We start from the raw sequence: 18,634 nt of genomic DNA, 5'->3' as shown, positions 1-18,634 counted from the left end.
ACCTCCTGGTTCATAGGTCAGTGCTCAACCACTGAGCTGCACTGGCCGGGCTGGAAAATAGACTTTTGTTTGTCTCTTGACATAGGCCTAAAATTTCAGTATTCTGCTTCTTTCTTCCTGGCTAGGCATGTGTGTACCTGACCTTTTCTCCTCAACTTTTATTTAGCATCCTCCTATCTAATAAAAGAGTAATATGCAAATTGACCATCACTCCAAGACACAAGATGGCCGCCCCCATGTGGACACAAGATGGCCACCACAAGATGGCCTGCAGGGGAGGGCAGTTGTGGGCAGTTAGGGGTGACCAGGTCAGCAGAGGAGGGCAGTTGGGGGGGACCCAGGCCTGTAGGGGAGGGCAGTTGGCGATCAGGCAAGCAGGGAGGACAGTTAGGGGTGACCGGGCCTGCAGGGGAGGGCAGTTGGGGGAGACCAGGCCAGCAGGGGAGGACAGTTGGGGGAGCTAGGCCTGCAGGGGAGGGCAGTTGGGGGGGACCAGGCCTGCAGGTGAGGGCAGTTGGGGGGATCCAGGCCTGCAGGGGAGGACAGTTGCGGGGGGGGACCAGGTCTGCAGGGGAGGGCAGTTGTGGGTGATCAGGCCATCAGGGGAGGGCAGTTAGGGGCGACCAGGCTGGCAAGGGAGGACAGTTAGGGGTGACCAGGCCAGCAGGGGAGGGCAGTTAGGGGTGACCGGACCAGCAGAGGAGGGTAGTTGGGGGCGACCAGACTGGCAGGGGAGGGCAGTTAGGGGTGACCAGGATGGCAGGAGAGGGCAGTTAGGGGCAATCGGGCTGGCCAGGGAGCAGTTGGGCATCAATCAGGCTGGCAGGGGAGTGGTTAGGGGGTGATCAGGCTGGCAGGCAGAAGTGGTTAGGGGCAATCAGGCAGAGGCAGGTGAGCGGTTGGGAGCCAGCAGTCCTGGATTGTGAGAGGGATGTCCCACCGCACGTTTAGGCCCGATCCCGGTGGGCCTAAACCTGCTGTCGGACATCCCTCAAGGGGTCCCAGATTGGAGAGGGTGCAGGCTGGGCTGAGGGACACCCCCCCCCCCCCCGCACGAATTTCATGCACCGGGCCTCTAGTTTTTATATAAGGCTAATATTTTCATATTGGCTACTTGGATTTATTTTCTCTGAAGTCCTCATTCATTTCTGTGGGGATTAACCCCCCAACCTTTTGATGTATGGGATGACAGAGCCACCTAGCCAGGGCAATTTTTTGGAGATTTTGAAAGCTGACTCCTTATATGGTATCTGAAATACTCTTCTGCCTAGTTTTACTATGTGAAGATTTTTCTTTTTCCCGTTTTTCCCCACATAATGTATTTTGATGGCTTGTCAGTTGAAAAAAGATGATTATAATCCACAAGAATACTTTACATTTTGTGGTACCAGTGGAAAAGTATTGACTTTGGTTTTGGAAGATCTTATTTAGTATCCTACTTAGTAGCTGTGTGATAAAAATTTGGGCAAGTCAACTTCAGCTTCCTTAATGTATAAAATGAGAAAATAGTATTTACCTATGATTGTAAGAATCAAATTAAATAATAGGTAAAAAGTACTTTCTAACTTGGAGGTTTGAAAAAAATTCTAATTATAAATTTGATATCAATGGTATTAAATAATTTTGGGACCATCTTTGAGCTCAGCTATTCCAGCCTCTCATTTAATAACAACAGAAAGTCAGTTTCACATGTTTATTTATTGGAAGAACCAGATTAGAATCTTTTCTCTTAATTCCTCATCCAGGACTTTTTTTTTAATTGAATTTACTGGGGTGACATTGGTTAATAAAATTATAGGTTTCAAGTATACAGTTCTACACTACACCAATTGTATATTGTATTGTGTATTCATCACCTTAAGTCAAGTTTTCCATTACCGTTTATTGCCCTTTTACCCTCATCTACCTCTCCCCAGCCCCTTTTCCCACTGGTAATCACTGTTGTCTATGTCTATGAAGTTTTGTTTTGTTTTCTTTGCTTGATCCCTTCACCTTTTTTACCTAGCCCTCAACCCCCTTCCCCTCTGACAGCTGTCAGTCTGTTCTCTGTATCTATGAGTCTGTTTCTATTTTGTTTGTTAGTTTTGTTCTTTAGATTCCACATGTAAGTAAAATCATATGGTACTTGTCTTTCTCTGGCTGGCTTATTTCACTTAGCATAATGCGCTCCAGGTCCATGGTAAGATTTCCTGCTTTTTTATGGCTGAGTAGAATTCTGTTGTGTAGATGTGCCACAGCTTTTTATCCACTCATCTATTAATGGGCACTTGGGCTACTTCCAAATCTTGGCTATTGTAAATAGCCAAGAATCAGTTTTTCAGGTTTCTTCAGATATATTCCCAGAAGTGGGATTGCTGGGTCATAAGGCAGTTTCATTTTTAAATTTGTTTTCATTGTTGACACTATTACAGATGTCCTCCATTTTCCTCCCCTTTGCTCACCTCCACCCAGCCCCTGGCCCCCCCTCTCCTGACCTTTAGCACACTGTTGTCTATGTCCATGGACTATGCATATATATTCTTTGGCTAGTCTCTTCACATTCTTTTATTCAGACCCCTCCCCCCCCCAATCCCCTCTTCTCTGACATTTGTCAGTCTGTTCCATGTATCCATGCCTCTGGTTATATTTTGTTTGTCGGTTTATTTTGTTCATTAGATTCCATATATTAATGAGATCATATGGTATGTATCTTTCTCTGACTGGCATATTTGACTTAGCATAATAATCTGCAGATCTATCCATGCTGTCACAAAGGATAAGAGGTCCTTCTTTTTCACAACTACATAGTATTCCATTGTGTAAATACACCACAGCTTTTTTATCCACTTTTCTACTGATGGTCACTTGAGCTGTTTTCAGATCTTAGCTATTGTAAATAATGCTGCTATGAACATAGGGGTGCATATATTCTTTCTGTTTGGTGCTTCGGGATTCTTAGGATGTATTCCCAAAATTAGGATTGCTGGGTCAAATGGCAGTTCCATTTTTAAATTTTTGAGGGAGCTCCATGTGCTTTCCACAGTAGTTGCACCAGTCTGCATTTCCACGAACAGTGCATGAGGGTTCCCTTTTCTCCACATCCTCACCAACACTTGCTGTTTGTTGATTTATTGATGTTAGCCATTCTGACAAGTGTGAGATGATATCTCATTGTAGTTTTAATTTGCATTTCTCTGATGATTGGTGACATTGAGCATTTTTCATATGTCTATTGCCCATCTATCTGTATATTCTCTTTGGAGACGTGTCTATTCAGGTCCTTTGCCCATTGTTTAATTGGATTGTTTGGGGGTTTTTTTGGTAATGAATTTTATAAGTTCTTTATATATTTTGGATATTAACCCCTTATCTGATGTATCACTGGTGAATATGTTCTCCCATTCAGTGGATTGTCTTTTCATTTTGTTGATGTTTTCCTTTGCTGTGCAAAACCTTTTTAGTTTAATGTAGTCTCATTTGTTTATTTTTTTCTTTTGTTTCTCTTGCCCAAGGGGATATAACAGAAAAAAATACTGCTAAGAGAAATGTTCGAGATTTTACTGCCTAAGATTTCTTCTAGGATTTTTATAGTTTTAAATCTAACATTTGTCTTTAATCCATTTTGAGTTTATTCTTGTATATGATATAAGAAGGTGGTCTAGTTTCATTTTTTTTTTTGCACATATCTGTCCATTTTCCCCAACACCTTTTTATTGAATAGACTATCTCTACCCCATTATATGCTCTTGCTTTCTTTGTCAAATATTAATTGACCATAGTAAAGGCATGGGTTTGTTTCTCTTCTTCCATTGATCTATATGCCTGTTTTTATGCCAGTACCATGTGTTTTGATTACTATGGCCTTGTAGTGTAGTTTGAAATTAGGTGAGCATGATTCCTCCAACTTTGTTCTTCTTTCTCAAGATTCTGTGGTTATTCCGGGTCTTTTGTGGTTCCATATACATTTTTGGAATATTTATTCTAAGTTCAGTGAACTATGCCATTGGTATCTTGATAGGAATTGTGTTAAATCTATTGATTACTTTGAGTAGTATGGATATTTTAGGGATGCTAATTCTTCCTATTCCTGAACACGGTATATACTTCCACTTATTTGTCTCTTCTTCAACTTCTTTCTTCAGTTTCTTATAATTTTCCAAGTATAGGTCTTTTAATCCTTGGTTAAATTTATTTCTAGGTATTTTATTTTATTTTTTGAAGCAATTGTGAATGAGTTTATTTTCTTAGTTTCCTGTTCTGATAGTTCATTATTGGTATAAAAAATGCATCTGATTTCAGGTATTTATTATGTATTCTGCTACTTTACTGAATTCATTTATTAGTTCTAGTAGTTTTTTGGTGGAATCTTTAGAGTTCCCTATATACAGTATCAGATAATCTGCAAATAGTGACAGCTTTACTTCTTTTAAAAAAATTATTTATTTATTTTGTTAATCCTCACCCAAGGATATTTTTTCCATTGATTTTTAAAGAGAGTGAAAGGGAGAGAAGGAGGGGAAGAGAGAGAGAAAGAGCAAAAGAGAGAAACATTGATGTGAAAGAGATACATCACATTGATTTGTTGCCTCCTGCATGTGCCCCAATCAGGGCCAGGGATCGAAACTGCAACCCAGGTATGTGCCCTTAATCAGGTATCGAACCTACAACCCTTCCATGTGTGGGTCAATGTTCTAACCACTGCCAGGGCAACAGTTTTACTTCTTCCTTTCCAATTTCAATGCCTTTTATTTCTTCTTCTTGTCTGATTGCTGTGGCTAGAACTTCCAGTCTTCTATAATAATAAAAGAGTAATATGCTAATTCGACCATCCTTTCTGACAAAGCCAGGGCCCAAGGGAAGCCAGCCCGGGTCCCAGGTGCCAGAGGGAAGCTGGTGCCAGCAGCGAGGGCATCGGGCCTCTAGTGTTGAATAAGAGTGGTAAAAGTGGGCATCCCTGTCTTGTTCCCAATCTTAAGGGTAAGGCTTGTAGTTTTTGCCCATTGAGTATGATGTTGGCTGTGGGTTTGTCATCTATAGCCTTTATTATGTTGAGGAATGTTCCCTCTATTTCTACTTTGCTGAGAGTTTTTATCATAAATGGGTGCTAAACTTTATCAAATGCTTTTTCTGCATCTATTGATATGATCATGAGGTTTTTATCCTTCATTTGCAGATATTATACCAACCTTGCATCCCAACTTGACTATTGTGTATGACTTTTTTTTTTAAAATATATTTTATTGATTTTTTTACAGAGAGGAAGGGAGAGGGTAGAGAGCTAGAAACATCAATGAGAGAGAAACATCGATCAGCTGCCTCCTGCACACCCCCCACTGGAGATGTGCCCGCAACCAATGTACATGCCCTTGACCGGAATCGAACCTGGGACCGCTCAGTCCACAGTCCGACGCTCTATCCACTGAGCCAAACCAGTCAGGGCGTGTATGACTTTTTTAATGTATTGCTGTATCTGGTTTGCTAATGTGGTTTTTGGAATTAGGATAATGCTGGCCTCATAAAATGAGCTTAGGAGTCTTCCCTCCTCTTGAATTTTTTTGAATAGTTTGAGAAGGATAGGTGTTAGTTCTTTGAATGTTTGGTAAGATTCATCTGTGAAGTCAATCCAGTCCAGGGCTTTTGTTTGTTGGGAGTTTTTTTATTACTGCTTTAATTTTTCTAGTTATAATCTGTCTGATATTCTCTGATTCTTCCTGATTAAGTTTTAGAAGAATGTATGTTTTTAGTAATTTATCCATTTCATCCAGATTTTCCAATTGTTGGCATATAGTTTTTCATAATATTTTCTTACAGTTCTTTGTATTTCCTTGGTGTCAATTGTTACTTTTCCTGTTTATATCATTTCCGATTTTATTCATTTGGATCCTCTCTCTATTTTTTCCTGATGAGTTTGGTTAAAAGTCTGTCAATCTTATTCATCTTTCCAATAAACCAGCTCTTGGTTTCATTGATCTTTGGTATTATTTCTTTATACTCTATTTTGTTATTTCTGCTCTTATTTTTATTATTTTCTTCCTTATACTCACTTTGGGCTTTGTTTGTTGTTCTTTTCAAGTTTCTTTAAATGTAAAGTTAGATTGTTGGGGTTTTTTTTTTACATTTTTCTTGTTTCTTGAGGTAGGTATGTAATGCTATGAATTTCCCTGTTAGAACTGCTTTTGCTGTGTCCCATAGATTTGGGGTTGTTGTGTTCTCATTTTCATTTATTCCAAGGTATCTTTTTATTTCTTCCTTGAGCTCATTGTTAACCCATTCTTGTTTAGTAACATGTTATTTAGCCTCCATGTCTTTGTGTGTTTTTTAGTCTTTATCTTATGATTGGTTTCTGGTTTCATAACATTATGGTCAGTGAAGATGCTTGATATGATTTCGATCTTCATAAATTTTTTGAGACTTGATTTATGTATTAACATGTGGTCTACCCTAGAAAATGTACTTGAAAAGAATATATCCTGCTGCTTTGGGGTGAAATGCCCTGAAGATACAATTAAATCCATCTGATCTACTGTGTTATTTAAGGCCACTATTTCTTATTTATTTTCTGTCTGGAAGATCTATCCATTAATGTCAATAGGGTATTAAAATCCCCTACTATGACTATTGCTGTCAATCCCTTTATGTCCATTGAGATTTGCTGTACATATTTAGGTGCTCCAATGTTGGGCATACAAATGTTTACAAGGGTTATATCCCTGTTTTCATGGAGTTTACCTTCTAGTGTGTAAACACTTATTTACATGAGCAGCAAAAGCCTCATCTTTTCTTTTTGTGTATGTGTTAATCCTCACCTGAGGACATTTTTTCATTGACTTTTTTTAGGAGAGCGAGAGGCAGGAAAGGAGGAAGGAAAAGAGAGAGAAAGAAACATCAGTGTGAGAGAGACACATCTATTGGTTGCCCCCCATATATGCTCTTGACTGGGCATCAAAACCTGGACCCTTCAGTGTGCGGGCCAACACTCTAACCATTGAGCACACCATCAGTTCTTAAGACTTTTTAGTTTTGATCTTTTAATCATGACGCCTTGCCACTCAACTAATATGTGATGATAGTAAGTTGTTAGTGGAGGATCATTTCCTTTTCACTTTGTTCCTCTGCTCTGAGTGGAAATAGTAGACTGGATCATTTTATTTTGTTATATTTTCCTCCATGGTAGTCCAGTTAAGTAGATATTGTGAATATAAAGTGTTGTGTATCAGCAAACGGGAGGTGTTCAGTGACAGAAAACTTCACTGGCAACACTATTGTGTAGTAACTTTCTTTGGCTTATATATTGTCTTTATTATTACTTTAATATCGGAATAAAATTGTAATTAATACTTAGTTAAATAAAACTAAATAGAATGTCTTATTTTGACAAAATGACTAGACATTTTTTAAGATGATATCTCTAAAGCTAACAAAACTTTTTGTTTCCCCAATAATGTAATATTGTTTTTATTTAGCTATGGTAGTATATGATGACTTATCAACCATTGTTTTTATATGATTGAAATGGAAATAATACACTGAGCGTTTTCAATTTGTGTTTATTTGCAGGTATTAAATGCTATGCTAAAAGAAGTATGCACAGCATTATTGGAAGCAGATGTTAATATTAAACTAGTGAAGCAACTAAGAGAAAATGTAAAGTAAGTTCAATTAATTAGGTAATAAAACAGGCAAAACTAAATTTAGTTTTCTGGGATGAAGAGCTAACTAGAAAAGTTCTGTATCAGGAAAGGTTTCTGCTATACAGCACTGGAAAAAATAGAACTCATGTGTTAGAAGATTGCATGTATAGTATATTTTCATGATTGTTCAAAGAATAAATTACATGTGGCTTTCATTTAATTATTGATTTCTTCCCATTTTACTACTGTCTTTATATGGATTCAATCATATACTGTATAGTATTTTAATATAAAAACCTTTTAACAATTCAGATTCTTTATAGAAAATTGGTGCCATTTTATCCTCTTCAGGCTTAAGATAGCATTAATCAGTCTCCTTCATTATTGGAGAACTAGAGGCTCAGTGCACAAAATTTGTGCACAGCGGGGGGGGGGGGTTCCCCTCAGCTCGGCCTGCCAGAACCCCTCAGGGAATGTCCGACTGCCAGTTGGGGATCAGGCCTAAACTGGCAGTTGGACATTCCTCTCACAATCCAGGACCACTGGCGCCTAACTGCTCATCTGCCTGCCTGCCTGATCGCCCCTAACCCCTCTGCCTGCTTGCCTCATCACCCCTAACCACTCGCCTGCCTGCCTAATCGCCCCTAACTGCTCGCCTGTCTGCCTGATCACCCCTAACTGTTCACCTGCCTGCCTGCCTGCCTGGTCGCCCCTTACTGCTCACCTACTTGTCTGATTGCCCCTAACCACTCGCCTGCCTGCCTGATTGCCCCTAACCGCCTCTGCCTGCCAGCCTGATCGCCCCTAACTTTCTCTGCCTGCCTGATCGCCCCTAACTGCTCACCTGTCTGCTTGATCACCCCTAACTGTTCACCTGCCTGCCTGCCTGATCACCCCTAACTTCCTCTGTCTGCCTGCCTGATTGCCCCTAACTGCTTGCCTGCCTGACTGATCGACCCTAACCACCTCTGCCTCTGCCTCGGCCCCTGCCACCATGGCTTCATCTGGAAGGACATCCAGAATGATGTCTGGAAGGTCGTTCGGCTGTGCAGTCTAATTAGCATATTACACTTTTATTATTATAGAATTGTCTTCTCTTTTGTTTCCCTTTGGGTTTCTTTGTCCAAATTTGAATGAAGTACAAATGTATCTGGTCTCAGTTATCTTGTTCACAGGGAGGGTCACTGGCTGGAGTAGGGCACATAGAATAATGTAAGGAACTCAGTTAACTGCTTGCATCCTAGCCCTTGTTATGCACAGGTCATCCCTCCTTTTCATATTACCAGACTGGATAATAAATGTAGTACAACTAGCATTTAAGTATGTAGGACTAGAGAAGTAGTCTTGTATTCTGCTAGGTTTAAATATATCTGAAATATATATGCTGCAAGAAAAATTAAAAAAAATTAATACTCTGCAGTGAAGACAAACTAATATTTAAATTTTTTTAAAAGCCTTCCAAAACTAACCAATGTCTTATGTCTAATATTTCATGATACATTCTGGTACATTCTTTATAGTATAGGCTTTTGAATCTGTGGTAATTATATGCATGTTAATTTAAAGGCTATTATATGAATAATTAAATATTTTTACATTTTTTGGGAGAGGAACTTCTTTTTTTAGTGTCTTAACTGGCTCTTCTTCCTCCTACCCCCAAATACCATCATCATGAAGGTCTGCTATTGATCTTGAGGAGATGGCATCTGGTCTTAACAAAAGAAAAATGATTCAGCATGCTGTATTTAAAGAACTTGTAAAGGTAAAAAGTATATCAAGCTTCTGCTATGATTCTCTATAGACTCAAAGGATAAAAATACCTTAGCACTGCAAACAGGAATATTATTTCAGAATACTTTTTTATGTTTTTATAGACTATTCATCTATATTAGAAGTTTAAGGATTATTAACTTTTCTAAAGTGGCCTAATTTTTATTATAGACTTTTCTAAATACAAAATTCTGATTACAGATATGAAGTCCAGTACTATTCCTGCAAAAAAATGCCAAAGCCATGTTTTGCCTATTTGCAGGTCCTACTTTTATATAGAAAATCACTCTGGGCAAGTGTTCTTTTCTACACTCTTCATTGTGTACAGTGTTCTCTTTGAAAAGGCCAAATATCCCAACTCTTGCCTAGATATGAGCAATTTTGGACTAACAAAGTTTTATTTTGCATGAGTAAATATAACATATTACTCTGCCTCACCTTAGAACTGATATTGCTGCTGCTGTCATGAAAATTATGGTGAAATCTTTAGAGCTTTAATAAATATGTATGCAATCTAATGGTGGGGGGAGGGGAGGGAGAAGGAACTAAAGCCTTTTTTTTTTCTTTTTAAAGAGCAACAGATGTCTGCTAGTGGTCTCTGGTATTTTTCTCTATGTTGTGTGATTTGTTTCATTTACTCCTTTGGTTCCTGCAGAGCTGATTAGTACTTGGAGAAAGTCTAGTTATCTCACATGGCTATGTCATTTCAGTTTAGTTCTGTAGACTAATTAATAAAAAAGGAAATTCAGAGGGAAGGAATCAGAGTATTTATCTAGTCACACTTCTCAGTTGCAGTTCAGAAAAGTAAGACAACTAGTTGGTGGCAGACCTAGGTCTGATCTCCAAATTCCTTGTGCAGTGCTGTTCACATTATTTCCAGATTGCTTTTCACCTAGCACCTGAGATGAGCACAGGATGAGTGAAAATTGTTCATTTTAGAGCCTGGCTTCTATAGGCGATTCTGGAGTAGTAAGTGCTTTGTTAAAAAGCATTTACTATTGAGTATCTGCTTTATTCTAGGCAGTATGCTAAATGCTGCTGATAACAGAAATGAGCAAGACTGGTGCTTATATTCAGAAGCTTATGGTCCAGAGCAGTGGTGTTCAAAGTAAGGTCAAACTTTTCACAGTAACACGAAGACATTATTTGCCTTTTTTGTCTCTTTTACTGTGTTGGTATTTGCACTGATGGTGCAAAAGCAGTTGTGAGTAAAACTCCCCGGTGCAAATCAAAGCAATGGAACCAAACTATACTGGTAGACATTGTACTCTTTACTACCACATACTTGCAATCAATAAATAAATTGCGAGAGGACCAAGATGGCGGCATAGGGCGGACGCCTGATTGTTGCCTACCACAACAATTTTGAAACTACAACTGGAAAACAGAGCAGACACCATCCAGAACCACCGGAGGGCTGGCTGAACGGATGCTCTACAACTAGAATAAAAGAGAGGGGGACGTGGGGTGATGCTGAGGCCGGTGACCTAAAGATCACACTTTAAGAACTATGGCTCTGGCGACACAATGGCGGCCTGGAACGTGCTCGGCGCAGTTCCCCCGGCGGTCTCTGGCTGAGGGGACGGCTCCGCTCGCTGCTGAGCACAGACAGATGAGCCCCTGGGGGACATGGGGTGGGAGACTCCGCGCTTGCTGACCTCTGAGTCCTTCGAGAATCTCTGCGCCCCGGAAGAGGCCAGGTGCGCACGCCCGGCGACCGGCTGCCGCTGCAGACCCGAGCGCCGTCGCAGCGACCCTGGACCAGCCCGCCCACCGCGCACCAGGCGCACCGGAGCTTCGCCGAGCCCACTGCCCAGCGAGTTCTGCGGCAGCCGCCCCGGAGCTTTGAGAAAATGGCCGTAGGAATTGCTGAGAAGGAATTGACCGATAGGAGTTGGGATCGGGAAGACAAGGCCCCGCTGGGTCCCGGATCCAGGTGCGCTCGCCCGGTGACCGACCTCAGACCAGCCCGCCGCCGCGCACCGGGCGCACCGGAGCTTCGCCGAGCCCGCTGCCCAGCGAGTTCCACGGCAGCTGCCCCGGAGCTTTGAGAAAATGGCCGAAGGAATTGCTGAGAGGGAATTGACTGACAGGAATTGGGATCAAGAAGACGAAGCCCCGCTGGGTCCCAGGTCCGGGCGAGGCCGGGACCCGGGTCAGGGTGAGAGTCCCGGGTCCGGGCAAGGCCACGCGCCCCTGCGTCCTGGTGAGGCTGGGTCCCAGGTCTGGGTGAGGCCGCGCGCCCCTGAGTCCAGGTGAGGCCGCGCCCCTGGGTCCGGGCAAGACCAAACCAGAGGAAGTCGGACTTGCATTACCACCATTTGTCCACCATCCAGAACTGAAAAGTCAGTGCTGACATGTATACATAAGGAACTGGTGGACATTGAAATTGGGTCTCAAAAGAACTGTTGGTCCAGAAAGAAACTCACTACAGACTGATTCATTTGCCTGTCAGCATAACTATTATTGCTCGTCTCACATTCGGTTCTTATAAGTATATTTCTAGAAACACATGATCTCACTCATCTAGAGGAAATGATGAATAACATAGACTGATGAACAAGAACAGACCCAGAAACAAGGAGGCATCGATCGGACTGTCGAGCCTCAGAGGGAGGGTAGGAGAGGGTGGGGGTAGGGGGGAGAGATCAACCAAAGGACTTGTGTGCATGCATACGAGCCTAACCAATGGTTAAGGACAACAGGGGGGTGGGGGCATCCGTGGGGAGGGGTGTGGGATGGGAATGGGGGGATATGTGACACCTTAATCAATAAAGAAATTTTTTTAAAAATAAATAAAAATAAATAAATTGCCAGTTTCATTTAAGAATGCCCTTGATGGAGCAATAGAAAGTATTAGTTGTACTAAATCTTGACCCTTGAGTATATACAAGTCTTTATAAGATTTTGTGTGATGAAATGGGAAATATGCAGAAAGCCCTTTTGCTGCATACTGAAATTTGATGGTTGACTTGAAGAAAGCACATGTGTGATTGTTTGATTGTAAGCCACTTTTTTCTGCATCACAATTTTTATATGAATGTACAACAAATAGGTAGTCTGGTTATTTAGACTTGGGTATTTAGCAAATATTTTCTCCAAAGTAAATAAAGTACGCCTGTCACTTTAAGGCAAATAACTAACAGTATTGTGGCCAATCATAAAATTCAAGTTTTCAAGTGAAAACTAGAAACTTGTATCTCTACCTTAAGTTTGACAGTGTTCCAGTATTTACTTTTCTGATGAGATCAGTATTGATATTAATAAATAAAATTATTTGATGTTATATAGTGAATGTGAATCCCAATATTTTCAAAATGACTAATGTATGATATTAGAAAATCATGTAACAGTATAAGATCCATGCAAAGTGCAAGATACAATAACAGATTTTAATGTAATAGAGCAGCGATTTTCAGCTGCAGAGGCACACTGGTGTGCTGCAAGAATTTTTAAAACATTCGATATCTGACTATTTAGTCAGGGGCACTGACCTCTTCTCCCTTAGGTTATCATATTAAAAAATGACAAAAACCAGCACAACAACAGCTGTCTGGAGTGAATGAATCAAAATTATACCTGTTTGTTTGTTTTTTTGGTGTGTTTTTTTGTCAGATCAGCAAAAAGTACAATATATTTTTTGGTATGACACAGAATTTTAGTAATTAGTTTATGTGTGCCATGAGATGAAAAAGGTTGAAAGTCGCTGTAATAGAGTATGAAAGTTAATAGGAAAAATAAAGAAAGTTATTAGGGTTTCATATTCCACACTGCACTAACCTTTACCAACTACCATGATTATAAAGGAGTCCTGAGACTAAAAATTTCCGTACTGTTATTGTAGAGTGCAGCTGGAAGAATATATTTGTAAAATATTAATTCAGTAAAATACATATGTTCCAAATAGTAGCTTCATAGAGAGATCATTCGGCTGTGAGAGATAGAGAATGGAGGTAAATGTAGAGTAGCATCAGTTTTCTAAAATGAGTGGATTTATATTTAAGATAGATTTTGCCTGTTTCAGAAGTTTGCTTAATAAGGCTAGGCAAAATGTGTGTTCTTTTCCTCCTTTCTCTACAACTTGGTTGTCTTCCAGATTCAGGTGTAATATGGATTATGTGACTTTTATGCTGTCTTTTAGCATGAGCTTGGCAAACGTTCTCTTAAGGACTAAATAGTTTAGGCTTTGTGGGCCATATGGTTTCTGTTGCAACTACTTGGCTCTGCTGTTGTAGCACAAAAGCAGTAAGTGAATGGGTGCGGTAATGTTTCATTAAAACTTTTTATACACATAGTTTGCCAACCTCTGATCTAGGACATTAATTACTATTACGGCTTTATTATTATACTAGAGGCCCGGTGCATGAAATTTGTGCACTCGGGGGTAGAATTCCTTAGCCCAGATTGCTAGAGGGCGCAGGCCAAGCCGAGGGACCCCACTGGTGCACGATCGGGGCCGGAGAGTAACGCAGGAGGTTGGCCAGCCAGGGAGGGATCATGGGAGGGCTCCAGGGCATGTCCAGCCCCACTTGCTCAGGCCCGATCGGCCAGACCCCAGCAGCAAGCTAAACTACCAGTTGGAGCATCTGCCCCCTGGTGGTCAGTACACATCATAACAAGTGGTTGAGCATCCTTAGCATATCATTAGCATATTGTGCTTTGATTGGTTGAACCGACAACCCGATACTTAGCATATTAGGCTTTTAAACCATAGCATGGAGATCTGTGTTTTAAGCTTCAAACAACTGACTTGCAAATGAATTTTTTTTTTCAATGAACTTTAAAAATACCTCATGCTTGTTAGTTTGGGGACTGTTTATGTGTGAACCTTAATTTTCCACTGACATTATAAAACTGGGGATTATTTTTTACTAACCCTTTAAATATAATTAATTTATAGAACAGTAGATCTTTGGCGTTGGAAAATTTGACATTTGACTGACTTGGAATGTCTTTCACATATAATTTATAATTTTGTTCATATATAAACATTTGTCAAATTGAATGTAAAGATAGGTACTGTCTCAATATTGAAGCCATTTGTCACATGTGGTTATTGAGCACTTTTGTAATATGGCTAGTCCAAATTGAGATGTAGTGTAAGTATGAAACACTTGCCATATTTGAAGACCTACTATAGAAAAAGGGAATATAAAATATCTTATTTTTTTAAGTATAGACTACATGTTGAAATATTAATATTTGGGGTGTATTGGGTTAAATAAAATATTAAAATTAATATAAAGTGTTTTTGCTTTTTTAAATGTCACTACTAGAAATTTAAAAATTCATATGTGGCCTGTATATATATTTTCATATTTCTGCATTGCTGATATCAAGTGCTCCTTTGGCTCAAACTTTGGTCTCACATTTCATTCACATTCTACTTTGTCCTAAAAAAATGTTTTGAGATCCTTACTCTGAATTGGTTTGGCAGTATAGGCTTGCTTATGACTTCACAATGCATTATTTTAAGTTCTTAAATTTCACTGTGTGTACAAAGGGAAATAGAGTTGTATTAGAATGGTAGAATAATGGTTGCCTTTTATACAAATGTCCTTAAATTATTTTTACAATTTAAAAGTTTTGGAGAGAGATGCTTTGAATGTAAGCATATGTTAACCTGATTTTCTGTTTATTTTATTTTTGGAATGTAGCTTGTAGACCCTGGAGTTAAAGCATGGACACCTACTAAAGGAAAACAGAATGTGATCATGTTTGTTGGATTGCAAGGGAGTGGTAAAACTACCACATGTTCTAAGGTAAATTATAATTAATTTTAAAATAAAGTCATAGAGAAGATAGTTTTGTAAAAATCAAATTTTATGTTAAATCAGGCTTTATAGTATTGTTGCTTTTCAGTTTTGTATTACTTGATGTATCTATTATATATTTGTAATAGCTTTTTGTAGGATAAGAAAAGGTAAACCCATAGTTTCTCTTGTGATTGCTTTTTTAAAAAAATAATATATTTTTTTATTGATTTCAGAGAGGAAGGGAGAGGGGGAGAGAGGTAGAAACATCAATGAGAGAGAATCATTGATCAGCTACCTCCTTCATGCCCCCCAGTGAGCATCAAGCCCACAGGCTTGTACCTTTGAACAGAATCAAACTCTGGACCCTTTAGTCCGCAAGCTGACGTTCTATCCATTGAGCAAAACCAGCCAGGGCACTTGTGATTGCTTTTTTGTAAGAATGACAGATCCTATATAATAAAAGCCTAATATGCAAATCGACTGAACAGTGGAACGACTGGTCACTATGATGCACACTGACCACCAGGGGGCAGATGCTCAACGCAGGAGCTGCCCCCTGGTGGTCAGTGCGCTCCCACAGGGTGAGCGCCACTCAGCCAGAAGCCCGGCTCACAGCTGGCGAGTGCAGCAACAGTGGCGGGACTCTCTCCCGACTCCACGGCAGCGCTAAGGAGCAGCAAGCCAAGCGGTAAGGAGCAGCAAGCAGGTGGGCGGTAAGGAGCTAGGGGTCCCAGGCTGCAAGAGGGCACAGGCCAGGCTGAGGGACCCCCCCCCCTCAGTGCATGAATTTCGTGCACCGGGCCTCTAGTTTCTATATAACTATGTTGTTATCTTTTACCAATAAGACTTCCTGTTTTTTAACCCTTTGCACTCGCTCGCTTTTTCTCGATTCCTGCTACCGATGCTAACCGTGTCGAGTCACACTCGACATCCGAGTGCAAAAGGTTAAGGAGGTGAGTATATGATTTTTTAGAGGAAAAAAAAGGAAAGTTTTACCTTATCTCCTATGGCTCAAGACTCTCCTATTCACAGTGTCACACCCAGCATAATATAGATCTTTATTTTACACTAGAGGCCTGGTACAGAGATTCATGCACCATGGGGTCCCTCTGCCTGGCCTACGCCTTCTCACAATCTGGGACCCCTCAGGGGATGTCTGATAGCCAGTTTCGGTCCAATCCAGATTGGAGGGAGCCCGATCCCCGTAGGCCCAATCCAGACAGGAGGGAGCCCAATCCCCGAGGCCCGATCCAGACAGGAGGGAGCCCGATCCTGTGCGTTGAGCATCTGTCCCCTGGTGGTCAGTGCGCATCATAGCGACCAGTCGTTCAGTCACTTAGGTTTTTATATATAGAGTAGAGGCCTGGTGCATGAAATTCATGCACCGGGGGTGGGTGGAGGTGAACCCTCTTCAATCTGGGACACCTTGGGGGATTTCCGACTGCCGGTTTAGGCCTGATCCCACAGGGGACATCCCTCTCACAATCTGGGACTGCTGGCTCCTAACTGTTCACCTGCCTGCCTGCCTGGTCGCCCATAAACTGCCCCCCCTGCTGGCCTGGTCTCCCCTCACTGCCCCCCCCCGCCAGCCTGGTCGCCCCTCACAGCCCCCCTCTGCCGGCCTGGTCTCCACTCATTGCCCCCCCCCCCCCCCCCCGCCGCCAGCCTGGTCTTCCCTCACTGCCCCCCCACCAGCCTGGTCGCCCCTCACAGCCCCCCCCCCCCGCCAGCCTGGTTGCCCCTCAATGCCCACCCCACGCCAGCCTGGTCACCCCACGCAGCCTGCTGGTCAGTCATTTGGTTGTCTCTCGCTAACTCTCCTGCCGGCCTGGTTGCCCCACACAGCCTGCTGTTTGGTTGTTACTGTGAGGGCGTCGTGACCAATTTGCATATTTCCCTTTTATTAGTATAGATTATTAGTATAGATATCCTTATGCTAATTTTTAATTCATTATACCACACTTTCTTCCAGAATTGGGTGCCTCAACTTTGTTACCACCTTTAGTTTCACAAGCTTCAACTATCTTAAAGCTTAGAAAAAAACAAAGGATTATTTCTAGTAGATTATGTTATTATTTTTACTTTATTAACACTAATTGTAATTAACATTTTTTTACAACAGTCATGTGTTGCTTGATCATCTTATATCCTTTGAATGTGACTGTATGGCAGTTAGAATTTAAACTCTTTAGGAAAGTTATTGTTTTCAAAAATTTAATAATATTACTCAGGAGAGTATGGGTAGTTTTACTTAATTCCTTAAGTAAATAACTAGGATAAACAGTAAAAATTATATATGTAATAATGTATATTTGTTGATATTATATATTTTTTAATCTTCCTTTCCCAGTTAGCTTATTATTACCAGAGGAAAGGTTGGAAGACCTGTTTGATATGTGCAGACACATTCAGAGCAGGTAATGTGTTGAAATTTGAAATTTTGTTTCCTGTAATTTTTATTTTTAAGTTTGAGGATTCATTAACTCTTTATCTCGTAGGGGCTTTTGACCAACTAAAACAGAATGCTACGAAAGCAAGAATTCCATTCTATGGAAGGTGAGTTTTTGTTTTTTATTTTGATACTCAAGTGCCTCATCTTGTCTCTTTATTTTATGTTATCTAGTCACATTTTAATGTATACTAATGTATACTTACTAGAGGCCCATTGCACGAAATTCGTGCACAGAGAGGGGGGTGTCCCTCAGCCCAGCCTGTACCCTCTCCAATCTGGGACCCTTCGAGGGATATCTGACTGCCCTCTCACAATCCATGACTGCTGGCTCCCAACTGCTCGCCTGCCTGCCTTCCTGATTGCCCCTAACCACTTCTGCCTGCCAGCCTGATCACCCCCTAACCACTCCCCTTCCAGCCTGATTGATGCCTAACTGCTCCCCTGCCAGCCTGTTTGCCCCCAACTTCCCTCCTCTGCCGGCCTGGTCACCCCTAACTGCCCTCCCCTGAAGGGTTGATCACCTCCAACTTTCCTCCCTTGCAGGCCTGGGTCCCTCTCAACTGCCCTCCCCTGCTGGCCATCTTGTGGTGGCCATCTTGTGTCCACATGGGGGCAGGATCTTTGACCACATGGGGACAGCCATATTGTGTGTTGGAGTGATGGTCAATCTGCATATTACTCTTTTATTAGAAAGGATAGAGGCCTGGTGCAGGGGTGGGGGCCAGCTGGTTTGCCCTGAAGGGTGTCCCGGATCAGGATGGGGGTTCCCTTGGGGCGTGGGGCGGCCTGAGCAAGGGGCCTGTGGTGGTTTGCAGGCCAGCCACGCCCCCTGGCGACCCAAGAGGAGGCCCTGGTATCTGTAATTTATTTACCTTCTACAATTGAAACTTTGTAGCCTGGAGCGGAGCCAAGCCTCCTGCTCCCTCCTCGGCCAGCAGCCATTTCTGTTGGGGTTAATTCACCTTCTATAATTGAAACTTTGTAGCCTTAAGCGGAGGCCTGGGCCTGGCCAGGGTGTGCGGAAAGCTTTGCTTTCTCCATTGCTG

At 41.5% G+C, this 18,634-nt stretch overlaps 1 protein-coding gene across 1 annotated transcript in view; it reads left to right on the top strand.

Annotated features, from left to right (window-relative positions):
• The window catches only part of SRP54 (signal recognition particle 54), a 55,675-nt gene that overhangs the window by 19,204 nt on the left and 17,837 nt on the right, over positions 1–18,634 (top strand). Inside the window, exons 3-7 of the mRNA XM_079767525.1 lie at positions 7,537–7,628; positions 9,288–9,372; positions 15,038–15,142; positions 17,487–17,553; positions 17,635–17,692. Of these exons, the coding sequence (XP_079623651.1) occupies positions 7,537–7,628; positions 9,288–9,372; positions 15,038–15,142; positions 17,487–17,553; positions 17,635–17,692 (407 nt within the window). The remainder of the gene's footprint in view (positions 1–7,536; positions 7,629–9,287; positions 9,373–15,037; positions 15,143–17,486; positions 17,554–17,634; positions 17,693–18,634) is intronic.

Source organism: Cnephaeus nilssonii (genome assembly GCF_951640355.1).
Source record: "Cnephaeus nilssonii genome assembly, chromosome: 4".
In the NCBI taxonomy this organism is placed as follows: Eukaryota; Metazoa; Chordata; class Mammalia; order Chiroptera; family Vespertilionidae; genus Cnephaeus; species Cnephaeus nilssonii.
The sequence above is the reverse complement of the archived record's forward strand: the minus strand, read 5'-3'. Positions and strand labels throughout refer to the sequence as shown.